At 36.8% G+C, this 27,501-nt stretch overlaps 2 protein-coding genes and 1 non-coding gene across 6 annotated transcripts in view; 1 reads left to right on the plus strand and 2 right to left on the minus strand.

Moving 5' to 3' along the window:
* The window catches only part of Snmp1 (sensory neuron membrane protein-1), a 40,943-nt gene that overhangs the window by 10,598 nt on the left and 2,844 nt on the right, over nt 1-27,501 (plus strand). The window contains 7 exon segments of one of the 2 annotated variants that reach the window (NM_001043721.1): nt 6,308-6,458; nt 7,551-7,808; nt 9,926-10,137; nt 10,948-11,233; nt 11,767-11,892; nt 12,960-13,101; nt 13,699-14,489. In NM_001043721.1, coding sequence (NP_001037186.1) covers nt 6,308-6,458; nt 7,551-7,808; nt 9,926-10,137; nt 10,948-11,233; nt 11,767-11,892; nt 12,960-13,101; nt 13,699-13,820 — 1,297 coding nt within the window. In that variant the 3' untranslated portion in view covers nt 13,821-14,489. 2 annotated transcript variants of the gene reach the window in all.
* On the minus strand, nt 1,905-1,992 carry Mir2780c (microRNA mir-2780c). Its single transcript, NR_107444.1, has one exon. It is a non-coding gene; the product is annotated as a microRNA mir-2780c (primary transcript).
* The window catches only part of UGT50A1 (UDP-glycosyltransferase UGT50A1), a 55,605-nt gene continuing 44,667 nt past the window's right edge, over nt 16,564-27,501 (minus strand). For 2 of the 3 annotated variants that reach the window (XM_038017086.2, XM_062673518.1), the window contains exons 4-7: nt 22,795-22,978; nt 21,501-21,998; nt 20,375-20,603; nt 16,564-19,732 (exon numbers count right to left, since the gene is read on the minus strand). In XM_038017086.2, the coding sequence (XP_037873014.1) occupies nt 19,170-19,732; nt 20,375-20,603; nt 21,501-21,998; nt 22,795-22,978 (1,474 nt within the window). In that variant the 3' untranslated portion in view covers nt 16,564-19,169. The remainder of the gene's footprint in view (nt 19,733-20,374; nt 20,604-21,500; nt 21,999-22,794; nt 22,979-27,501) is intronic. The other variant, NM_001257065.1, reaches the window with a different exon arrangement.

A 27,501-nucleotide genomic window follows, 5' to 3' on the forward strand; every position in this document is an offset into this window, starting at 1 on the left:
AAACATGATTTATTAGGATTTTATTTATTTAATTGTTTTTAGTGTGGCAACACACTAGTAAGTATGGCAATACAAGTTAGTTGCGGTTGCACAAAATTTCTGGTCTTACGTGCACGCACAACAATTATAAAAAGTGTCATGCTTAGGATTGCTCTAAAAAAGTTTCAAGAATCTGTTAAAGTCTATGTTGATGACCCACAAATGCAGTGTACCATAAGCAATCACTCTTAAACACCATGCGGCTTATCTCTGCCACACAGGGAGAACATTCCGATTTAAGGCCACGGCCGTATTTAATGGAATTGGCGGCATTTACGTATTTACGTTGTGATTTCTGTGGGTTCCGATAACCGATTAAAACCATCGTGAGCTCACAAAATGTTCTACCATCAGTAATTACACAAATCATATTTTTTTTGGGTTTGATTTTTATTACATAATCGTCCCCTCATGACAGTTCATTCATGTTCCACGACAGTTCTTCATCAAGGAAGTCATATATAAAACTATAAGTTGATAATTCATTAGATAATTATATTTTAAAATGCTTGCGGGATTTGAACGGTATATTTATGGAAAGTAAGTTTATTGCCGTTGTTAAATTTAAAAAAAACGCATTTTGACGAAAAAATAATTACTAATGCTACTTACGTACACAGTAATAAAAAATGTACCTATAAACGTAAATTTCTCTTCTTACTCACTTATGGGACTATAAAACTATATAAGAAATTTTCCAGTACTTTCAATGTGATTTATTTATTGTATTTCATAATTTACTTATACATAAATGTCAAGTTTATTCTTTTATCTATAAATTGTTTTACCAAAGTCAGTAATTTAATATAAGTACCAGTTATAAGCGAGCCTAATTATTATTTTCTTTAATTATATATTCAAGGAAAAAGTCGTTGGAACTGACCTTTGCAGCAACTTTAAAATTACTTCACATTCTTTTAATGATTATAAAATCGATAAAGTTCTAGTTAGTAACTAGGGTAGAGAAATGTGTTTTATAACGGACTGTCTATGTATATAAGTATGTTCATCAAATCATACGAATATAATTTCACATAAACACCAACACGGAAATAAAAATATATCGAGATTATATACCTAGTCATGTCATAAATTCTGTCACATGTTTAATGTAAAATAATTGAAACAAGTTTATTCATTATGTAACCATTCATATACCAAAATTAACTTAACAAAACATAGATTCTTATGACACTAAAGTTTATTCAAAATGACCTCTGTGATTTTGAATACAGGCCTTCAATCTGCGTGGCCAGTCGTCTATCGCAGCACGAACGAGGTCCATGTCAATATCAGCGGCTGCCTTAATCAAGGATGTCTTGAGTGACTCCAAATTGGGATGAAGCTTTGAGCACGCCTTTTCCTCCAAGTGTTGCCATATCTTGTAATCTGACGGATTCAAATCTGGACTGGAGGAGGGCCAGTCTTCGTGCCGGATGAAGTCGATTTCACGCGCCGCCAGCCAGTCTTGTGGGCTCTTCGCTCTATGAGCTGGCGCCGAATCTTGTTGGAATACCCAGTGCCTGTTATTGAACATGGTATGAGAAACAGGTTCCACAAGGTTCGTCAGGACTGTATTTTGATACACAACTGCATTCGTTTTTACACCTTTCTCACAAAAATGTACCTCTGTTAAGCCCCAATAAGAAACTCCCAACCATACCATGAGCGAGGATGGAAAATGACCTCGATGGACACACGGAATACGGTTGCTCGCTTCTTCACTACTGTGTGCGTACACCTTATAATTTTTTTTGTTGTAGCTCTCTTCTACGGTAAAAATTTTTTCATCCGAAAAAAGAATTTCCCGATATTTTTTTCCCGCGTACCGCTTCAACAAAGCGCGGCATCTCTTCAGTCTCAGGTCCATTAGACGAGCATTCAAACGATGTCCTGTTTTTCTTGGATATGCCCGAAGCCCTAAGTCTTCATTTAACGCCCTTTTCACCGTGGTTCTGCTTAACCCCATCTGAAGGGCCAACAGTTTCTGCTTACGTTTGGAATTTCTTTGCATTCGCGCCTTCACAGCTTTTATCACTGCTGGAGTCCTAACAGACCGAGGGCGACCACTTCTTGACCTGTCATCTACACTAGAGTCTTCATTGTATCGTTTGATGGTACGATAAATGAATCTTTTGGTTATATTCAAATTTTTCAGTATGTTAAAAATTTGAATTGGCGCGTAACCGCAACGATGCAACGCAATAACTGCAACACGGTCTTCTTTAAGCGTCCACTCCATATTTAAATATGAGTAAAATTCTAAAAGTATACATTTCACAATTCTAAAAGTATACAAAAGTATCATGAACAATTGGAAATTCGAATTCAATAAACTTTTTTGTAGCCAGCATTCTAAAAGAAAAGTTTTTACTGTGTGACAATACTTATGACCTGACTAGGTATATATGAGATTATGTATATAGATAGATATACACGAAGTAAAAAAGTGAAAAATTTTACAGAAATATAGAATCAAAATTATTATTACTAACACAAATTATCTATGTTAGTCTCGCTAAAACTCGAGAACGGCTAGACCGACTTGGCTAATTTTGAGCTTGAATTATTTGTAGAAATCCAGAGAAGGTTTAAAAGGTAGATAAATTTCAAAATTCGTTTTGTTTGTTTTGAGTTAATGTTATACAAAAGTTTAAGTCTTTTATTTATCGATAGAGGCACTACGAAGTCTGCCGGGTCAGCTAGTTAAAAATAAAATAAGCAGTACACGTCCTTACGGATCCATCAGATCCAATAACCCTTGCATTAGACGCCTTCAGCTCTAACACGAGGAGCCGACTTAGGAACCCCGGTAACCGTACTCGTCGAACTGGGCAAGGGGCTCCTCATGCAACGTAATTCATGCATCAGTCCGATGAGTTTCTCTCCGGATCTTCTCAGCGGGTCGCAATTCCGATCCGGTAGTAGACTCATCCGCGAATCAGCTTCTCTCGAGTTGTTAGGTCTTCTTCGGAGGTACTCGAGCAGCTGTTAGCTAATACCACCCCTCCTGGCTGAGCCTTTGCTCGCCCACCTGTCCTGGTGAAACTGGAAAGGCCTCGGGGCCACCAGTAAATACTCAATAAAAAAAAAATTACCGTATAAGAATTTATTGCAATATCAATAATAATAATAATTTTTAATACATACGTGTCAAATTGTTAACGCTATCTTTTAAAATCAGCTAAAACTAACTTGAATCTTGACATGTCAATGATTGTGATCGAATTTCGATCATTGGGCGACACTATATGATACAATTATTCGCAGGCTACGATACTTTGGCGTCCGTATTCTGAGATTATCTTTTGCTCGCCTCGAAGTCATAAACTAGATTATCCCATTCAAACCTTTATATTTAATAGCATTAGAACGTATATACATCAGATTGATCTCGTTGACATAGTTAGGTTGCAAGTTGTACGGGGCTTAATCTGCTGAGAGTTGGAAGATATCGGGCGATTGAGAATCCAAGAAAAATATAAAAACTACTTCTGAATATTTAGAGGTTAAACTTGTACGTAAATAAGAAAAACACTTAGCTATTATTAAAAAGCTAAGTTAACCTATTGCTCACATTTTATTACCCAAAATTGTACACTTAGCTAAATATGACAAGCGCGTGTTATTTTGTTATAAATATTCGAGAATTATTTGTGTAAACAATCTATTACAGCAAATAACATATTTTTAAATAAGTTGTAGCCTATATTGGATCGATTGGAAGAAATATTCTGTTGCTGCTAGAACAAAAACTAAACAGAACTAATAGGAATTAACATTAGCATTAACATAATTAATGGAGTAGACTATCAATCTATTATAACTCCGGCCACAAATAGAAATCTCTGTTAGATTAGATAAGTTTCCGACGACTTTGCTTGTAGACTGTAAGAAATTTGACAGCTTAAAAGTTAAATTAAGTTCATTTCTGTCATAATCTGTCGTTTAAACAAATTTGGGTAAAGGACATTGAAATTATTAGATATTGGGAAAGTCTCGTGGTTACGGAGTCACGTAATTACACTTACGTTATATTTGAAATAATATTATCGATATATTAATACGTGAAGCAAAAACTTTGTATCCCTTTTTACGAAAATTGCGCGGACGGAGGAGTGTGAAATTTTCCACACTTATAGAGAATATAGAGAAGAAGTCCACAATGCTAATATTTTTTTAAGATAATGCATAAAAGATACATTAAATCAATAAAGAAAACATTACACACACTACAATCTATTTGACACAACACATACGTATAAAAGTACTCTTTGTAAATTGTCAATTGTGAAACTTTTGTTATTCTTTAAAGTCTGTGGTTAAATTTAGAATAGATTAATATTGTTTGTCTTTAACATTATTTGTCTATAGTGTGGTCTTGGCGAAATCTGTGATTATAGAAGTACAATAGAACCACTATGAATGTTCAAACTTATAATTTCAATTAATTATAGTCGATTTGCGACTACTGCGGGGACCACTAGTAGTTAATAACTACTTGAAAGAAAACTTTTTTGGTTTTTCTGTCACACATAGTTGCGATAAAACACAGCAATACATCCCGGATTTGTGATCGTAGTGCTATAAAATATCCAAATTTAAAATGTCATTCGCTTTTTTCCCCCCTTTTTTGTTACCTAAGCTGATAGTCTTAGAGGTTTATGCCAGCGTCACCGAGAGAGTAAGTGAGCTCACGGGGCTCTAACCTGGTGACATTGCTAACACTAGCCGTAGCAAGAGCGGTGGTTCGCGGATTCAACAGCCGGATCGAAAACGCGACCCACTGAGAAGATCCGGCAAGAAACTGAGTGGGTAAAATATAATCACGTGTGTCACGTGTTATATATGACGAAATAACTGTAATTTGATTATTTTTAGATATCCTAAATCCAAATTAATAGAATGCAGATTACCGTATAATATAAACAACAAAGCGTACAATTATTTACCATGAGTCATGCGGTTCAAGATTTTAAATATAATCAATATACAGACACACTCATGTATGTCATTTTCACTGGTGGTAGGACCTCTTGTGAGTCCGCACGAGTAGGCACCACCGCCCCGCCTATTTCTGCCGTGAAGCAGTAATGCGTTTCGGATAGAAGGGTGGGGCAGCCGTTGTAACTTACTTGAGACCTAAGAACTTATATCTCAAGGTGGGTGGCGCATTTACATTGTGGATGTCTATGGGCTCCAGTAACCACTTAACACCAGGTGGGCTGTGAGCTCGTCCACCCATCTAAGCAATAAAAAATAATAAAAAAACTCATGTATAAAACGTAAATATATTATACTTAAAAGATGACGTTTAGATTTCATGTATAAAACGTATATGATGCTTAAAAGAGACGTTTATTGGATCTTAAATGCAAAGTTACATAGTAAAGTAGACTAGATTGCTTACTGTTCTGTGGAAGAGTAATATCTCTTCGCACTTTTAACTCACCTATGTTAATAACGAAGTTCTTGTGCTTTTGTTGAAACAAGTGTATTTGTTCATGAAACTATTGCAGATTTATTTTGTTAAATATATAGATCCGAATGGATTTTGTGAAAGACGAGATTTGCGTGAGAAAGGTGTGAGTACAGATATGACGCATGAAAAGATCTAAATGGTAAAAAAGTCAAACCTTCCCAAGCTCCCGTAATTCTCGAAATTATGCTGATAACGCCTCAAAAGAGCCCTAAGCGATAGGCAGCATGTCTCACGCGTGCTTGATTTGCATTTTTTTTTTTATTGCTTGGACGGGTGGACGATCTCACGGCCCACCTGATGTGATTACCGGAGCCCATAGACACCTACAATGTAAATGTCGCCACCCGCCTTGAGACATGAGTTGTAAGGTCTCACTTTTAACAGTACAGCGGCTGCCCCGCTCTTCAAACCGAAACGCATTACTGCTTCACGGCAGAAAAAAGCAGGGTGGTGGTACCGACCCGTGCGAACTCACAAGACGTCCTACCATCAGTAATAAAATGTAACCAGTAGTTCTCTTAAATCTACTCATTGTAAGGTGTTTCTTTTGTCAGTTAAGTGCGGTAGGCAGCGGCTTGGCTCTGCCCTTGGCATTGCTGAAGTCCATGGGCGACGGTAACCACTCACCATCAGGTGGGCCGTATGCTCGTCTGCCTACAAAGGCAATAAAAAAAAATAAAAAAATCTGCTTTTAAGGTATTAAAACTGATGCCGTAGGGCAGAGTAGCGTAACTAGCCTAAAAGATTTTAGTCATTCAATTTCAAATTTACTTCTATTTAACTCAGAGAATGGAAAGAGAAGGTAGAGGTTGAAGAAAACGAAGGAAACGATACGATAAATTATAAGAAAATCGACGTATTCCTCTTCAAACCCGAGCTGTCTGGTCCAGGACTGACGGGAGAAGAAGTCATCGTGATGCCTAATATCTTTATGATGGTAAGATTTTACTGCTACTCCCAAATGAGCCAACTGTGGTGTTGAATTCTTACTCACTAGGTGAGAATTTGACCAAATCTCTAGGTTAATTTTCGTGAAAAAAATCCGTGCGAAAATTAAATATAACTTTTTAGGAGAAGATCGATGTTATTTAAGCGTACAATAATACATACACTACATAAACGACATGCTACCTCTGGGTTACTTACTACCTATCTAGGAGAAATTGGGTGTATTAAATAAAATAATTATATTTTGGATTACTTTATTTATTATTTATACATATACTTTATTTATTATTTATACATTAGTGCAAAATAATTACGTATTTTATCTCTGTACGCCATCTATCATCCACCGCACTTGACGGTCACCAGCACTCATCTCTTCTATCATTTTTATATCTTGTTATATCTTTTATATTCTTGTCTATATTATTTTTAATGTAGTACACTACCTATATCAATGTTTATGTTATTATATTTTCTGTGGCTACGTGTATTTGTGCGTTTATGTAAGTAACATTTTATTAATAAAAGTATATTAAAATTTATATGACTTTACTTTGACTGACACGTTAATTGGGTATGTCGCTCCCTAAAGTTCTTCTACACCTGTTAATTTAATTATTATTCCGGCAATCTTCTCTCATACATTGCCTATATTCTAATACTAACTTTTGCCCGCGACTCGGTCCGCGTGGAATAGTTACTTTGGCATAACGCTAAATTTTACTCCCCACTTCATTTACGTAGAAAGTGAAAATATTTTTTAATTGTAGAATGTTAAGGAGCTATTTAAACCCTTATTTTGAAACATTTCTTATTGGTGTTTCACTTGTATTGGTCTTACCGTGATGTTATATAACCTATAGCCTTCCTCAATAAACGGGCTATCCAAAACTGAAAGATTTTTAAATTTAAACTTTTTAAACTGAAAGTTTTTTTTTAAATCGGATAAGTAGTTTGTGAGATTAGCGCGTTCAAACAAACAAACTCTTCAGCTTTATAATATTAGTATAGATTCCTGTCTATTGTTATGCTTTTCTGTGTTTTATTTTTTAAAAAAATAACATGAATATTTCATCATCAGGCTATGGCGCTTACCGTTTATCGAGAAAAGCCTGCAATGCTGAACGTCGCTGCTAAAGCTATCAATGGAATCTTCGACAGCCCAAGCGACGTCTTCATGAGGGTCAAAGCCTTGGACATCCTCTTCCGCGGCATAATCATCAACTGTGATAGAACAGAATTTGCTCCGAAAGCCGCCTGCACCACGATAAAGAAGGAAGCGCCTAATGGAATTGTTTTCGAACCAAATAATCAGCTTAGATTCTCTCTATTTGGTGTGGTTCGTAAACATTATTTATGCCTTATTTATTTGATTAAATTATATTCGAATAGGTTAAATAATAAAATAATTGAAACTTAAAATGAAGACTAATATAATGACAATAAAAAAATACGAGATTAAGCCGTAAAGGTAGTTTTGATTGGGTTAGATAGAGACAAATAACTTAATTGTATAATTGTGTACTGTCTTCTCTTATATCACCTTTTGAATTATATTCACTGTTAATATTACATGTTTCGTTCATGACTCGGAGATTTACTTTCTAAAACAGAATATCGAATATAATGTAGAGGTCGTCGTGTTATGAGATAGCACGCATTCACAAACCACTTTCACGATGTTAAGAATAAGAATAGAAACCAAAATCGTAAAGCTATGGATTTAACTATTGATGTTAAGACCGTATTGTCAATTCGCACGGGTCAGAATTACCGGCACAATCTTGCCGCGATTCAAGGATCAATTGTAATCCTTCCTCCTTAGTCTGTCTCTTCATGGTTGAAGGTCGTGTCTAGCTTGAGGCGGCGATCGCCTGATGCATCATACCTCTCTACGTCCTCCTGTCCACAGCGGTTCTTATAGCCTCGGTTATTGGTAGGCCTGTGAGCATCTTTACCAAATCTGACCAGCGGGTAGGTGTGCGTCCCCGTGATCTTCTCCCGCAAACTCGACCAACTACCATGAGCTTCTCCAGGTTATCAGGGTCTACGCTTAAACTTCGACAACAGGTGTCAAATACCTAATTCGAAGTGAGAAAGTGAAATTTGAATTAAATGGCTTTATTAATATTATTTTTCACGTTGTAATGTCTGCTAGTTCCGTCTAACAATTAACACCTACTAATAATAACAACGCGTTGATTTGAAAAGTCTATTGACAACACTTTGACATTGTATGTATTGAAATATTTTTTAAAACCCTGGTCGAAGCTCGCATTCATTCAATCAAATTGTGTCGAGGTGAGCGCTTATCTAGATATATGTTGTTTTTCTTTATATGGATTACTATGTAAGCGCGTATAAAACATTTATATTTATTTAAATATAGCTACCTGCCTTTGATAATGCTATGAAAAAACTCTGAAATGCCATAGATATAACTGAATAAAGTTTCAAATTTATTAACAGAAAAGGCATAGATCAGCGCATAGATCGCCAACAAACAAACAAAGATACATTGATTTTTGTAGATTTATGACTGCACAGTTGCCAGTAGTGGGATATCAACGAAAATAGGTTAAGACTAAGATTTTATGGTACAATTCGCTTCCTTAATCTTGTGATAACTAATAAGCCTTATCGAGCCACGTGGTCCTGATTCGATCATGTCTAATAACAGTTATGATATCTATTAATTTGAAATTCGTGGTCCCCTTACCCATAAAGAAATCTTACTTTTAATCCTTTTTGACGCAAAACGTTCACGTATATTGGAAAAACTGTAACCCATAATTGGATGTGACAGTAATCGTTTGGATCCTCTGGGTCTGCGCAAGAACTTCGCTTCTCTCTGTATTTTGTACCGTATGTTCCATGGAGAGTGCTCTGAGGAATTGTTTAAGATGATTCCATCATATCGGTTTTGCCGTCGCACCGCCCGCCACCGGAGTAGAGTTCATCCATACTACCTGGAGCCACTGCGTTCTTCCACAGTGCGTTTCTAGAGATCTTTTTTGCCATGTACCATCCGGCTTTGGAATGAGCTCCCCTCTACGGTGTTTCCCGAGCGCTATGACTTGCCGTTCTTCAAACGAGGCTTGTGGACTTAACGGCAGGCAGCGGCTTGGCTCTGCCCCTAGAATTGCTGAAGTCCATGGGCGATGGTAACCACTCACCATCAGGTGGACCGATTGCTCATCTGCCAATAAGATTAATAAAAAATTAAATAAATAATAATAATACGCTGTTACATAGCCGGCTAGATCAGTGGTCGGCAACTCGCAGCTCTTTGACTAATCAGCTACGGCTCTCCCGCGAAAGATTCAATTCAGCAACGGAATATTACTTATTATCTTAAAACTGGCTCATTGAATATATTTCAATTTTCTGTTATCTATAATTGGTTCTTATGGTTGACAAGGTTACTAACTAGACTCGTGCTAAAACTTCTTTCAGCGTAACAATTCGGTGGACCCTCACGTTGTGACAGTCAAACGTGGAGTCCAAAACGTTATGGACGTCGGTCGAGTCGTAGCGATAGACGGGAAAACCAAAATGAACGTTTGGAGGGACTCTTGTAACGAGTACCAAGGAACGGATGGCACCGTTTTCCCGCCATTCCTGACGCACAAAGATCGCCTGCAGTCATTTTCCGGGGATTTGTGCAGGTTCGGTTTGAAATTCACTTTTAGTTCGATTTAGTTTAGTTTCCTTTTAGCCTCTTTTAGTTACGTAGCGCGTAAGAGACGCTTCGTGTGAAAATTCAATCTTATTGCTCCATTGGCTTATACAAGACCCCGAAACTGTGATACTTTAAGACAATTTTTTTTGTATTGAATCTAGCGACATCTTGTAGCGAATGCCCCTAAACTTATATATTGTTAAAGTTAAGGCATTTAATTGTTGTATAAATAAACACAGAAAAAAAAATTAAAAATTAATCATACAAGTCTTTATTTGATAAAGACAAATTTATTAAATCAATTTGTGGTTTCTGAAAATTTTACAAAATCCTTCATTAAGAATAAAATATAGGATAGGTAATATGTTACTGCCATCTACAGAAGCAATGAGAAATTAATCGAAGCGAAGCCATCTAGTGACGGACGCCCGTAAACATTTTTGTTGAGTGCTTGAGTTGCTTATCTATAAGTAATTTATGTGTATTATATATGGGCTTATAGACCGTAATGTACACTGTTCTGTTTCTTTATTCTCAGTATTTTGATAGTGAAAAGAAACAGGTAGACTGTATATTTGATTAGTTATTTTAATAATAAAAGGCGAATATAACAATTGAATGGAATAAACATATTTGTATTGACCTTTCGTGGCGTTTTCCATTACCTTGTAGAATATAATGTTCCCATTTTACGAAGAACTATTCATCTGTTAATATAAAATGAGCCTCTGTTTACGCCAACAGAATATTAGAATAAATATATAAAATACATGATTGAAAAAGTATATTTTTTTAGGTCATTCAAACCGTGGTTTCAAAAAAAGACATCGTACAATGGGATTAAGACGAATCGCTATGTCGCCAACATTGGTGATTTTGCCAACGATCCAGAATTACAGTGCTACTGTGACAGCCCTGACAAATGCCCCCCAAAAGGCCTGATGGACTTGTACAAGTGCATCAAAGCTCCAATGTTTGTCTCCATGCCTCATTACTTGGAGGGAGACCCGGAACTGTTGAAGAACGTGAAAGGATTGAATCCTAATGCTAAGGACCATGGAATCGAAATCGATTTTGAACCGGTAAATATTTAATGTAAACAAATTACATTCGCTTACGTTTTCGTAATTCGAAGTCACAAGTAAATAAAGCATTTACGATTGATGCGGTTGTGGAGTTCTTATCTGTATTATTTATCAGCAAAATGTTACGCTATAAGCATAAATCGTGTTATTGGTGATTCAAGTTTTTCCAATCGAAACTCGTAAATTGTAATTGGATGTATTTATTATTATTATTATTATTTTATTGTCCTTGTAGGCAGACGAGCATACGGCCCACCTGATGGTGGGTGGTTACCGTCGCCCATGAACTTCAGCAATGCCAGAGGCAGAGCCAAGCCGCTGCCTACTGTTTACGTTTTTAATGCAACTATCAGAAGATAAATTTCTTTGAATGGTTAATACTCTGAGTCAACACAAAATCGATTTTTACAAAGACTAATAGTAAATATTTCCTGATACTGGCAAATTATGTGAGCAAAAAAATAATCTTTTTTTTTTATAATATAAAAGTTATTTTAATTTCCAAATCTATTGCTTTTCTATGGTTTTAGATCAGTGGTACGCCGATGGTTGCTAAGCAACGCATTCAGTTCAACATACAGCTGCTGAAATCAGAAAAAATGGAATTACTCAAAGATCTTCCTGGAACTATTGTTCCTTTATTATGGATTGAAGAAGTACGATTTATTCGAATCTATATCATAATGTTTTAAACTAAAGACGTGAAATTGAACCTCAATTGTGTTCTTAATAACAACTCTCCTGCTCTATATACAAGAAAGTATCAATATATTGGTAGGAACTCTTGTGAGTCCGCACGAGTAGGCACCACTGCGCTGCCTATTTCTGCCGTGAAGCAGTAATGCGTTTCGGTTTGAAGGGTGGGGCAGCCGATGTAACATTTAGAAGAAGTATCAGTCAATAAAAGGCTTTCATAAACAACACTGGTTACGTCACATTATCGTTTTCATTCTCTAGAATTGCCAATTTGTGAAATATGTGGTATACTCGATTATTTTACGATTAATTCGAATACTTTACCACGGATCTTAGATTTTAGGGGTTAGTCGGATCAGTTTCTTTGTTAACACTCGTTCCGATACCCACATATAGAAGATTCTAGTTTAGGGTCTTTTAATTTGGAACTGGTCTGAAGTCGTCGTGGCCTAACGGATAAGACGTCCGGTGCATTCGTGTTGAGCGATCCATCGGTGTTCGAATCTCAGGCGGGTACCAATTTTTCTAATGAAATACGTACTAAACAAATGTTCACGATTGACTTCCACGGTGAAGGAATAACATCGTGTAATAAAAATGAAACCCGCAAAATTATAATTTGCGTAATTACTGGTGGGAGAACCTCTTGTGAGTCCGCGCGGGTTCGGTTTGAAGGGTGGGGCAGCCGTTGTAACTAAACTTGAGACCTTAGAACTTATATCTCAAGGTGGGAGGCGCATTTACGTTGTAGATGTCCATGGGCTCCAGTAACCACTTAACACCAGGTGGGCTGTGAGCTCGTCTACCCATCTAAACAATAAATAAAAAAAACATTTAATTTCTGTTTGTGATTTGAATCTAGAAAGTGATGGAAATGAAACCAAAAACACAACAAATACTATATTTACTTCATATATCTACTTTTATAGGTTTAGTCTGCGAGGGAATGGCATAGAATAGTTCTGAAGATTTCATTTCTACGGCGCGTAAAATTTTATTACCTATAATAAAAATATATATGTTCCAGGGTTTGTCATTGAACAAGACATTCGTGAAAATGCTTAAAAGTCAGCTGTTTATACCGAAGCGTGTTGTCTCCGTGGTTTGCTGGTGTATGATATCTTTTGGCTCTGTTGGGGTCATAGCCGCAATGATATTCCATTTCAAAGGTATTGGATGGTACCTAGCAAGTGCCTTATAGTTAACAAACTTCTATCTTCTTATATATATATAAAAATGAATTGCTGTACGTTAATCTCGCTAAAACTCGAGAACGGCAGGACCGATTTGGCTAATTTTGGTCTTGAATTATTTGTGGAAGTCCAAAGAACGTTCAAAAGGTAGATAAATATGAAAATTCCCGGAGTTACATAAAAATAACAATTTTGTTTTTCCTTTGATGTGTCCCCCGTCGGACAGATTCCTTTTGTTTGTTTTAAGTTTATTTTATACAAAAGTTTAGGCCTTTTATTTATCGACTGAGGCACTACGAAGTTTGCCGGGTCTGCTAGTACGAAATATATATTTCTACAACTACGCCACTACAACATTATAGCATCGTTTTAACTTTAAAACAGTCTCTATATGTACAAATTATCATAAACTATATTCTTAATACCAAAATTTATTCACTTTTTATATTATTGAACATATTCTAGATGCGAAATTGTGAAATACTTATCAGATGTCAATCAATGCTAATAACATAATTTTTCATTATCAGATTTTAACTATTTTTCGTTGAAATATTATTGTCTAACCATCAGGTGATATAATGCACTTGGCTGTGGCAGGAGACAACTCAGTTTCCAAAATAAAACCTGAAAACGAAGAAAATAAAGAAGTGGGCGTTATGGGCCAGAATCAAGAACCAGCCAAAGTGATGTAATGGATGATAAGGCGATTCTTTGGCATATTTCTGCCTTGGAGTCGTCGCTACCATATCATATACAACGGACTGTGGACGCAAGTTTTTAGATTGATTATCAACCGACGTAGACTTTAGTGATGGTTTTAACTAACAACATTTTAGTTTTTAGAAGGCATCAGCTTTGATTAGTTTAGATTAGAAAATTATCATAATCTAAAATAAGTTCTAAAATTATTATTATTATATTCTAATTCGTAAGCTGTATTCTGTAGGGTAAGAGTAATAAGCTTGAAATTTATCATCACCCGTATTTTCTCTTATGATTTAACTCAAAGTGTGAGGATCATTATAGTCAAGTTAATGGTAGCGCTCCTCATCTCAAAATTAATAAGTTGAGAAACAACCTTAATAATATTTCAAAACAAACTTATATTGTATAATATCAATATTAATCAATAGTATAATATCAATAGGCTATTTAAATAACTATAAATAAGATAAGACAGTGTATTAGTGTATAGTAGTGGTATTAGTATATTAATTAGATAGTGATAGCAATTATTCTATGTGTAGTCTCGTTAGAACTCGAAATTACTTTATTATTTAGTTTTGTAGCAATAGATGTTTGTGTAATTAATAATGTAACGTTAGATTACATCTATATTATGTCTAGAACATTTTTAGCACTACGAGAACTACACGTAAACAATTTTATATCAGATCAAGCAATTGAACAGTGCCGTTAATTAATAAATTAAATTAACTAGAGGTCCCGCAGTAGTCGAAATTCGACTATAATTAACTGGAATTGTAAGTTTGTACACTATTATAATTGTATTTTATGCTTCTATAATCACAAATTTCGCCAAGACTACACTATAAAAAATATTAACAAAGACAAACTAAAAAAATATATTCACTGTTGTTGCATGATTTAGTTTTGGCTACATAAACTCTTTTAAATCTATAAATAGCTGTAAATCTTGCGCGGACACTTTACTTTCATAATAATCACATATTTCAATGTCCTCTCATCAGTCAGTATACGCTGTGATATTATTAATGTAGTTCTCTCAAAACAAGAACATAATTAAACTTGTATGAAGAAAATCTAGAAACTATAATTAATTTCTTTTTTCATTGTTTTACTAACCATAAATTTTACAAGCAAATTATCGAGGGATTTTAAATATGAATAGTTATATTTGGAAAGCTGCTAGGCAATAAGTAATCATTTATCAGCATCTTTACTTTTTAAAGTACGGTTTTATTACGCAGGTAGGTAGATCCTTCCTTTTGTATGTTGGTAAATAATATTCAGGTCAAAATAACTTAATCAAAATATAATATTTACTTCGATTTTGCAAGTCGCACGCATAATCAAATCTACTTTTCTATAAAAGTTTAAACTAATTTAATCTTTTAATTTAAACTTTAATTTAATTTTTCATTTAATCTTTCTATATAATATATCATACATATCATACATACATAATATATCATTAAATTTATTTTCAATAGTTATGAACGAAATGAAACTTAAAATTCTAGAAATATTTTTTATAGAAAAATAGACGATAGTTAGCACATTATTCAAATGTTCACTAAAAACACTAGTCATCCGCGAAAACCGTGATGTATTCGAAATATTGGAAATAATGTAATGACAATGAATCACCCGAGTTTAAATAATAAAAGTAATAAATAAAAATAGCCTGTGTATAGTAGCAGTGGCCTTTCCTATTTTTCACTTTACTCCGTAATTCCTAACGGACTTTTTATACGGACGGCGGAAACGCGAGGGGTGAAATTGTATGATTTGTTTTATTTGGTCTATTTACTGTTTTTACAGGTTTAAATGTGTAATAACGGTGGTTTATTAACTATTTCGTATCTGTGAAAGTGCACAAATGTGGGAAAATGAAACAAAGGCGCTGGACGTAACTTCTCGGGATCCTCTAAAAAGCCCACAGAAAAAATCTCAGTATATGACCACTATTTTATTGAGATTATATATTTAAGCCCACATCATCTCATCTCATTTCATTTAATTTCATCCCAGTTGATTGATGTCTCAAATTAATCATCTTCATTTCATTTCACTCCATATTATGATTTTTCATAAAAATAAGAATATAAATTAAAATGAGACATGACTAAAGAATAAAAGTATTAGTTACCAGGTCATAAAATTCCTTAAAAAAAGTAATTCATAACCCCTACTTAGGTTAGACCATGTTGCGGTCTGGCTCAATCGGGTCTCAGAGTCCTTTCTATTTCTGCCGCGATACAATTTTATTGTGCATTCCGCTAAGATATCCGATACTGATGGTAGGACCTCTTGTGAGTTCGCGTGGGTAGATACCACCACCCTGCCTATTTCTGCCGTGAAGCAGTAATGCGTTTCGGTTTGAAGGGTAGAGCAGCCGTTGTAACTATACTGAGATCTTAGAAAACCTTCATTATAATTTATAGACTATAAAATATTATTATTATTTTTAGACAACAAACCATAGTACAATCTAAGCAGCATAATATTAAAAGGTAGATAAATAAAAAACAGATGCTTAGTTTATTGGAATACGATTTTAATAGTCTTACTTTACTTTACTTACTAATAATATGTAGTATAATAATATAATTTAATCACACCTTTTTATTTACTATCACTTTATTAAAATGTTATATTATAAATTAGCACGCGCCGAAATTTTTGACTGTTAACTAAATGTTTTAGGGAAATGAAATAAAAAAAAGCAAATTAAATAATCATATTGTTTTATTTACACTATTTAAGTATCTTATCTTATATTTTTATATTAGGAAGCTATTTCTTTAAAGCGTGTAACTAATGTTATCTCACAATTTACTACGATTCACTTTCATCGAACTCTACCGTCCCAAACCACTCTACCATCTCTACTACTCTACGTTTTAAAGGTGAATCGAGCAAGACGGCGTAAATATAATAATAATCACCGTAATGTTTCAATTCAAATATCTTCCTGATTCGTCTCTCAGACGGAAATTGAGAAAGATCTTAATAATATTATAACAATTTCTCAAATAAAATAATACAAACAGACATAACCTTTTAAAATCTTTAAAAATGTTTTAAAATCGATTAATGATTTATCAATTAAATAAATAAATCACTTTCACGTTATTTATCTTAAGCTATTGGTAACATTGTTGGTAACTAATTGAACTACAACTGTAGGTACTTAAATAAATAAAACAAAATCGTGTAAATAAGATCTTAAAAGAACACTTTACCATCTTCCTTCCTATTCAAATAACCTATATCAATATTTACATCCGCCATACACGTATTTTAAAGTATCCGTGAAGAGCTCGGGCATTTGTTACGCACACAATCACGTTTAGAGGAAAATTTCAGAGTCTGGTCTCTTATATTAGTCCTAGCGCACTCAATTTATATGGTCACCCATAGACACTACCCACTGTGTTACTCGCCGGATCTTCTCAGTGGTTCGCGATTCCGATCCGGTGGTAGTTTTTATTTTTATTTTTGATTGCTGGGATGGGTAGACGAGCTCACAGCTCACCTGCTGTTAAGTGGTTACTGGAGCCTACAGACATCTACAACGTAAATGCGCCACCCACCTTGAGATATAAGTTCTAAGGTCTCAGTATAGATTCAACACTACTCTTTCTAGGACTAGTATTAGGAAACTCTCTCAGGTTGAGCCCCGTGAGCTCACTATGGCTGGTAGTAGCTGAAGTCTTAGGCTACCAGAGGATCGGTAGGGAAAAAAATATCGTCATAAAGTGTATATAAAAGTGAACCGGTTACTTCGGTGTGCTAAAGAGCCTATTTGTATTCCCGAGCAAAATCAACTGGTATGCGAATCTTCGACCAGATCCATTGAGATGTTATTTACTGAAATTCGCACAAGCCTACGAGTTGAATTTCAATAAACTTATTTTCTCTCTATTTTATTTATAACAACACAGATATTATTTATATTGAAATAAAGTGTACATAATTAATTAGCTCTTATTTAATGAGCTTTGTGTGTTTAGGTTAAACCTATTAATAGGTCATTTCGCATGAAGAGATTATTCAAAATCTACTGGAACTGCCTGATTTGGAATGCAGATTAAATTCGTTATAAATTAAGTTATTTATAGACACGGTGAATTTATTATTAATGAAATAACTGTTATTTTAGTAAATATTGCACATAGCCATTTCTGATATTTAAAAATGATTGTTTGTATGATAGAGGTGAAACGGTGTCCTTATTGGTACTTCAGAGAAGATTTTTGTCGTGGTCTTATAACCGTGAGAAGGCGCAGGAGGGATCTATATATTAATACGTGAAGCAAAAACTTTGTATACCTTTTTACGAAAATTGCGCGGACGGAGGATTATGAAATTTTCCACACTTATAGAGAATACAGAGAAGAAGTGCACAATGCTAATATTTTTTTCAAATAATGCATAAAAGATACCTTAAATCAATAAAGAAAACATTACACACACTACATACCACGTATTTGACGCACACACGCATGCATACTGTTTATTGTCAAACTTTTGTTCTTGACGTCTGTTGTCAAATTGAGAATAGATTAAATATATGTTTGTCTTTGTGGTCTTTATTTATATTTTTATAGTGTAGCCTTGGCAAAATTTGTGATTATAGAAGTATAAAATACAATCATAATAGTGTACAAACTTACAATTCCAATTAATTATAGTCGAATTTCGACTACTGCGGGACCTCTAGTTTTAATAAATGTGTAACGTGTGTGGCCGGGTATTTTAATATAATAATAATTAGAAGTAACTTTGCTCTAATATGTGTCATATTATATGAGGCTCTATGTCACGATTAGTCAAGATACTGTATCTAAATTAACTGATTTGACCGTTTAGAAATTAACTAGAAAAAGTATGAAAAATTCATTCTAGAATTCTTCTAGCCACTCATGTAAAGCTTTCCTTCTTTAAGAACGGTTAGCTGGTAGAAAACTCAATTGTTGAGTTAAGCTCGCCATTTTTATATCTTATCGCAATTACTGTAATATTAACTGTGTACAATTAAGAATAAAAAAATAATAATTCACTGATTCATTATCTTTCTAAAACGTGAAAATATATTGAAACTACTTTACTACATATAAATAATATTTCGTGTTTGCTTTTCACACGTTTCTCTAACAGCAAAATTAAAATATACACTCACAATCAACACTCAATTTTGGTTTGAATAAAAATAACAAAACAATTAACAATTTTCGTTCGAACGTAAAAAGGACAGTCTTTTTTAAACATAGATATGTACATACAATCACAATCTAAAAATATATACAAATAAATCTTACAAATATGACAACTCACAATTTTTTTTTCTGCTCCATCAAAGAATTGCCAATCAGTCCCGTCGAATTATCGAATAACATTTTCATTTGTCGATTCTGTATGAAAACCGCGAGCCTTTGGAAACTGGATCTTATCGCGAAGGAAATAAGAGCGTAGAAGGCTAAAGCGGATATCACAAATAGCATTGCCACATCTAACAAGTAATATTGGATGAAGGTGAGGTCCTTTGCGGGAGATTGAAGATGATAGGCCCCTTTATGCCTTATGACGTATTCCGTCCAGTACACGGCCCTATCCAAAGGGCTCTCCTTCTGGTCTCGAAGCAAATTCTGTCGATATTTAACTTCCCTCCTATATTTTGGATTATTTATAACCTCTTGGATGGCTTCGTGCAGTTTGTCAGAAGTCAAATATTGGAACTCTAGTTTTTTAGCGTAGCCGTCGACTTCTGCTTTCGCGGCGTTGGCATCGTGGTCGCAGAAGACCGGTATGGTGACGATGGGTACGCCGTGGTAGACCGTTTCGAACATGCTCAATAGACCGCCGTGGGTGATGAAGGCCTTTATCTTTGGATGGCCTGTGGTATATTAAAGTTTTACTGTTATTAATGCTTGTCTAATGATCGAAATTGTACCATAATGACTAGACGTCTTTAGTAGGTTTAGGGCGTCTTGTGAGTCCGCACGGGTAGGTACCACCGCCCTGCCTATTTCTGCTGTGAAGCAGTAATGCGTTTCGGTTTGAAGGGTGGAGCATCCAGTGTACTGTAAAACCAAGTCTTAGAACTGATGCCTCAAAGGGCGCGGCGGTGTTTTAATTGTTGATGTCGATGGGCTCCGATTATCACCTACCATCAAGTTGGCCGTGAGCTCGTTCACTCATCTAAGCAAAAAAAACCTCAACATTTAGATTAATTTTATGTAATAGATTTCAAAGGTTTTGTTACTGAAGTTTTGACAGAGAGACAACAGAGAATAAAATATGAAAACAATCGCTTTGTCTTAATTTTTTTAAGCTGACTTTCTGATTAGTCACACTTGAGTACGTCAATGTTTCCTTAACCAAAAAATAGGTAGACAAGCATCAAACTAACAACAATTATCATTGAGCTCTATGACTCAGAAATGAAGATTCAAAGAGGAAAGAATTGTCCAATGACATTGACATGCACAAGCGTGTCCTATGACAAAGAGGAAGATTTGTGAATAAACTAACTTACCAAGTAAATCTTGCTGTGGTGACCATTTCAATAGCTTCACATTCGATGGTATGTCGGTCATATTTTGTACCGCGTCTTGTTTCCATAGAACCCTTTGTGGTAGTCTTCCTAGAGCATTAATTAGCATCCGATGAGCTGTTAAAGGCATTTTCGATGTCTTCACGGAAGATCCCATGGAGACATACACAAAACCGGTGTCGCCTGCACCGGAAATCCATTCTTCTATTTCCTGTAGAAACAATATTCATCTTACTACTAACAATCACTAACAATCACGCCACGTTAACTGGTCCCGTGCTAAGTTCGTAAAGAACTTGTGTTACAAGTACCAGATACCGGAAATAAATATAATATTTTCATTATACACATACATATATTTAATATACACCCATAACCCTGGAAAGACATTTTATATTTATCATACAAATATCTTCCCTTGGCGGGATTCGAACCCGCGACCCCCTTGTGTAGTGACCATGTCACTTACCACTACAGCAGACGGCCGTTACACTACTACTACACTACCGACTACACTACATTCTACTGGTGGTAGGGCGGTTTGTGAGTCCGCACGGGTAGGTAGCACCGCCCTGCCTATTTCTGCCGTGAAGCAGTAATAGGTTTCGGTCCTCCTTCGGTTAGACCTCACGTCACAAGGTAGGTGGCGGCATTTACGTTGTAGATGTCTATGGGCTCCGGCAATCACTTAACATCAGGTGGGCCGTAAATTTTCCCAACCACCTAATAAAGCCACCACCCACCTAATAAAGCACATTGAGATTAAAATGTATTTTTCTTTGGTTAACCTGAGCAGGCGGGTGGGAGCACTTAGGCGGTTTACGGATTCAAAAGACAGTCCTGAGAAAACTGTGCTGCCCTTCAAATAGAAATAATGGAAACACTGCTATATCCATGAGCTTATAAACACTCTAACCGAAACACCTAGCATACGGTTTAGGATATAACTAGATAGTTTGGAATTAATTACTTAAATATATTTAAAGCCCAGAATTGCGTACCTTTCTAGATAACAGACTATTTTCACCAAAATCTTCTAAATTAAGTACCCCTATACAAATATGATGATGAAAATTTTATTAGTCATATAAATTAAGTAAAAACTTACTGGATCCAATCTCTTCGGTTCGATGCAATGTATACAGGCAATCTCAGCCACATTCGGCAAATAAGGCCTCGGATATGACACAGTATAATGCGCGTTCTGGAGGATAAAGCTAACGTTCTTGGACATATCGTACACGTGTGGCATCTGGCTACCGAAATGTCTTCTCAAGACCCCTTGAAGTATGGTCATGCTCACACCGTGGAGCGCCATCGCACCGATTTGCCACGCGGAGTTCATTGCTCTTTCAATGATTCCCATGTTATCCGTGAAGGCTCTTCCAAAGAAAGGTGTGACGGAGTATGGCGCTGGGTTTCCTGCATTACTCAAAGGCATCGAGTAGAAGCCGACCGTGTTAATGTACATGAAAGGCACTTTCATTTTGTATGTGATCCCCAGCGCGCACTCAGGATACGTTCCGTCGATGATGATGAGATCGTAAGTTCTTCCTGACTGCAGGAAAGACCGCATCTCGTAGTCTTTGAGTAGTGCGTCACATGCCTGAAGAAAATGTGTGGTGGACCTTTAATAGCTATACCTCTGGACTTTAATTTTGATAGTTTAAGTGCTATTAGTTGATTTTAGCAAGCTTATTGCCTTGGCATTTGCTCGTCAGCATAAAACATACATAATACTACACTACAGTCTTATCTCTTACTGTGAAAAAGTCATCGTGCATTTCTGTTAAAAGCTAAGATTATGGTCTGAATGGTTAAGATATTACTCTTGTATTATTCAAGATTATTTGTCAAATATATGTCAAATATATATGGTCACTTGGAAACAAATTGTCCAGAGTCCCCCTATTCTTTTTTTCCTACCTATTCTAGTAGCCTCGAAGGATTGTTCTAGATTCACCGAACTAGTAGGTGAGCTCACGGGGCTCAAACCGGGAGTGTTGCTAACACTGGCCCCAGCAAGAGCAGCGCTTTGCAGAATCTACGTCCGGATCGGAAACGCGACCTACTGAGATGATCCGGCGAGAAACTCAGTGGGCTGTTTCTATTGGTTAATTTACTCGTCGAGCCCTTCGTCGCGAGCGACGGGTTCTGACCGGTGCTTGTGGTGCCTAAAAGCACCGTTAATGGATCGGGAGGATCCGTAATGACGTGCTTAGGGTGACGTCGACTGTTTACTATTCCACCAGATCGAGTATGGTTGGGCTATAAGCCCAATAAACAAAAAAACGAAGCTTACATAAAATCATAATATTCGTCTGAGACATTTAAATCTTGAAACGGTGTCAGGGATTTGTTCTTAGTAACCTTTTTATTTATCCTTAAATCGAAATACCGACCTCATATCCATAGCGAAGTATATCAAAAGCTGGCAAAGGCTCCTCTCCTCTCATTCTAGCACCAACAAGGTCCCAGGACATGTAGCTTTTAACGTATGATACCAGACCTTCTGGAGCTATTTCTTCTAAGCCAGCGATGTGGAAATCAGGTGGAAACGCACTTATGAAAGTAATATTGTGTCCTCTGCAATTTGAAACGTTTAATTATTAGTTTGTGTTTTGCGTTAGTTTTTCGATACGTTTTGTTCCCACGTATCCAACTGCCTATGAACCATATAACAATGGTAAATTAATACTAGAAATATAATATACTAGCGTCCCGCCCTCGCTTCGCTTCGGAAACTGTAATTTATTATTGATTTCTCCACTATTTAATGAATGTTATTATACATATGAACCTTCCTCTTCAATCACTCTATCTATTTAAAAAAACCGCGTCAAAATCCGTTGCGTAGTTTTAAAGATTTAAGCATACATAGGGATATAGGGACAGAGAAAGCGACTTTGTTTTATACTGTGTAGTGAAGAGACAGTTGTAAAATGATTTTATGGAAACTGCTTGGAAATGCTATGTAAATTGTTTCATTGATCTAAGTCGGGCAGCTTAACTCTCAGCCCACTGGATTAAATGGCTTCTGAAGTTCAGATCACGCTGTAATAAATTCCATTACTCACCGTTCACTTCAAACTTGAGCACGTAAACAGAAATAGTAAACAACCTGATTTTATGTTAATTTGCATAATATCATAATATTCTAACGGTAATATTAATAATTTTATCGGTAGGCAGCGGCTTGGCTCTGCTCCTGGCATTACTGTAGTTCATGGGTGACGGTAACCACTCACCATCAGGTGGGCCGTATGTTTGTATGCCTGCAAGGGCAATAAAAAATACATAACCTTTTTTTTTATTGTTAAGATGTTGTTGTTAAGATGTTTTTTTTATTGTTAAGATGTCACCTGTTGTTGAGTGCTTACCAGAGCCCATAGACATCTACAACGTAAACGCCGCTACCCGCCTTGAGATATGAGTTCTAAGGTCTTACTTGTACAATGGCTGCCCCGCCCTTCAAATCGAAACGCATTACTGCTTCACGACAGAAATAGGCAGGGTGGTGGTACCTGTGCAGACTCACAAAGTGTCCTACCACCACTAATTACGCAAATTATAATTTTGCGGCTTTGATTTTTATTACACAATGTTATTCCTTTACCGTGGAAGTCAATCGTGAACATTTGTTAAGTACATACGTATTTCATTAGAAACATTGGTACCCGCCTGCGGAATTCGAACACCGGTGCATCGCTGGATACGAATGCACCGGACGTCTTACCCCTTAGGCCACGACGATTATTATAATAATACTAGCTGACCCGGCAAACATTGTTTTGCCATATATAAGATTTCTAGGGAATTTCTAGTGAAGAAAAAAAAAACTAACTTATTGTAAGTGAGTAAGGATGTGGTAAATGAGTGAAAGAGGTATGTAGTGCTGGAAAGATGAGGGAATATATAGGTAATAAAAATAACAAAACCTCATTCAACCACATAATACCTCATTATAACAAAAAAAATATCCAAATAAAAAAATATGTTAGGGGTGGACAACCCTAATCACTTAGGGGTATGAAAAATAGATAGTAGCCGATTCTCAGGCTTACTGAATATGCATAAAAAATTTCATGAGAATCGGTCAAGCGATTTCGGAGAAGTAAGGGAACGAACATTGTGACGCGAGAATTTTATATATTAGATGTTAACGAAGCAATTTCCAGAAATAAATATTACAACAGAATCAAAAATGATTTAAGTCCACATTGTAATTCATGATGAAAAATTCAAGTGTTCCTATTTGACGAGCAGGGCCGGTAGCAATCAAATATAAAAACGTAATGACCGTATAATGTTTCCACATGCGTCCGGAAACCTCTTTTACCTTCCAACCTTGGATAATACCCGCTTCTTATAAGGATAATTGCTGGCGGGCATTTACTCTACTTTTCGGTTGGTCACTACAGAAATATAATTTTTTTTTGTCTGTTAATGACAATGCTGTCTCTTTTATTTTGGTTTAATTTTTTTTAAATGTACCTATGGAAGACAAAAAATGAAGTGAATTACATTGTAAGCCTATTCGCGCTTGTATCACAGTGCTTTCAGAGAAGCTCAGAGCTTTTAGTATTAAGTAGCAGTGTTAATAAACGCAGTGGTTTCAGGTTATTAGGAATGAACTTTGTGTTACGCCGCTAAGAGTAACGCCATCTATCGTCGAATAGCAGAAACGAATATCATAAGAACTAGTAATATCGAGAACGCTCGTGAGTAGTAACGCCATCTATTATCAAATAGCGGAAACATATGTTAAAGCGACTGGGTTTTTCCAGGAATCGTCTCGATAATTTTAGAGATGTCGTACCGACTATAAAAGCGTTGCAGAGGTGGTAGGAAGGCAGTAAGTGATCGGTTCTACTCGGAGCGAAACAGCGAACGGATCACCTGACGCGAAGCGGAAGAAGTGAATGGAGAATTTTAAAGTGTTCGTTAAGTGTTTTAAGTGTTTAATAGGATTTTAATTTGTACTTTGATGGAGTTTTATTTATCCCGAACCCCAGCCCATAACATTACGCGACTATCTTTCGAAGAACTTTTCATGGTGCATGGTGGTATAAAGCCGGTGAGCGTCAGAATAACTCCGTCGCTCCAGAGATTCCAAACTGTCTGTGAGATCAGAATTATCGACAACCCGATAACCAAAATCACTCGAGCAAAGATTTTAAGTAAACATCAACTATTTATCAAACTAAAATCAGGAAAAGTTTCCCTGATTTTATCATCTCTATATAATTTTGAATGTCATGCATAGCTTGTACAATTATTCAATTCAACTAGGTACAGTTCCGTCGAACTTCAAAAGTTTATCGGTTTTACTTAAAAATAACGTTATTATTCTGTTCGAAATTGTTCTTAAGCGTAACATGGATCGAGAAGTAGAATTTATCTTTGTGGCCTTTTGGTTCATAAACTTTAAGATAGCAAATCAATTTGGACTCAATATTTATTGTAAAACTTTCACTTTGAGATCCTCACAATTATGGCCAATCTATTAACATAACAACATTATGTGCAGGCCCTGTATATAATAAAACAAGCGTTAAAGTCGTCGTGGCCTAAAGGATAAGACGCCCGGTGCGTATTGAGCGATGCACCGGCGTTCGTATCCCACAGGCGGGTACCAATTTTTCTAATGAAATACGTACTTAACAAATGTTCACGATTGACTTCCACGGTGAAGGAATATCGTCTTGTAATAAAAATCAAGACCACAAAAATTATAATTTGCGTAATTGCCGGTGGTAGGACCTCTTGTGAGTCCGCACGGATAGGTCTCACTACCCCGCCTATTTCCGCTGTGAAGCAGTAATGCGTTTCGGTTTGAAGGGTGGGGCAGCTGTTGTAACTATACTGAGACCTTAGAACTTATATCTCAAGGTGGGTGGCGCACTTACGTTGTAGATGTCTATGGGCTCCAGTAACCACTTAACACCAGGTGGGCTGTGGACTCGTCCACCCATCTAAGCAATAAAAATAAAAATAAACCTGCAATGAAAATATTTTTCTAATTAAATTTGGTACTTTTAAAAAAATTGCAACAATTCCAATATCTGAGACAACTAACTGCAGAATCACTAACTTGAGATTATGTAAATATATGGTTTTTTTTTTTTTTGGTCAGGAGGAAATCTCCGGACTTCCGCCCTCCACTGGGGATGGAGGGCGGGGCATGTCGGAGTTGAACCGACTAAAACCTCCTGTCGCTCAACAACCAGCATCCAAACCTCGCATGAGACAGAACTCATGAAAAGGCAAAGGGGGGAAAGTGAAGCGTTTAGTGCGGAGCACATCTCTCCCATCACCCTCCCCCTCGGGACGCCGGACTGGCGGTCGTCGGCGCCACGACCACCAGTCCTCTCGGTCGGCAGGCTATCCGAAGCCCGCCTAGATGGCGCCGGTTAGAATGGTCTACCCTCGGAATACCCCGCTGGGTCAGAACCAGCGTGGGTTGAGGATAGCCGGCCTTCCGTCACCCGGACGCTCTTGCATAAAACGCGTGCAGAGCAGCTTGCACGTCATCTTCTTGGGTCCCCTTCGCCGGTCCCCAGGCCGACATGTGAGAGAGACCCGAAACACTTAGAGGGCCAGGGCTTGGGCGAAATCCGCCTCCCTGACCCCCGCTCGACGGCGGCGGGCCTGCGCGTCTCGCACGCGCCCCGCCGCCTCCTTCTGCGAGATGGTGCACTCGCAGAAGTCGAGCATCGCCTTCCACGACTCGTCGTCACCGAGCATTGATGCCACAACACCCGGCAACGACAAGTCGTTTCCTATTTTTGCGACAAGGACACGGCGCCACCCCTCCCATGCGGGGCAGGAGACGAGCGTGTGCTCCGCCGTGTCCAAGTCGCAACCACAATGGTGGCACTCTGCCGTCAGCTCGGCTCCGATCCGGTGTAGGAACTCACCGAAGCAACCATGCCCAGTGAGCGTGCGTGAGCCGGAAAGTGAGGCGTCCTCTGTCACGATTCACCCAATTCACAAGAACCGGGCGAATCGCCTTGACGGTCCTACGACCAGCCGAAGGATCGGCCAGCCGTCTGGACCATGACTCCAGCTAAATATATGGTAGACCAAATATTTACTATCTCTGTAAT

The sequence above is a fragment of the Bombyx mori genome, chromosome 18 (assembly GCF_030269925.1).
Source record: "Bombyx mori chromosome 18, ASM3026992v2".
NCBI lineage: Eukaryota > Metazoa > Arthropoda > Insecta > Lepidoptera > Bombycidae > Bombyx > Bombyx mori.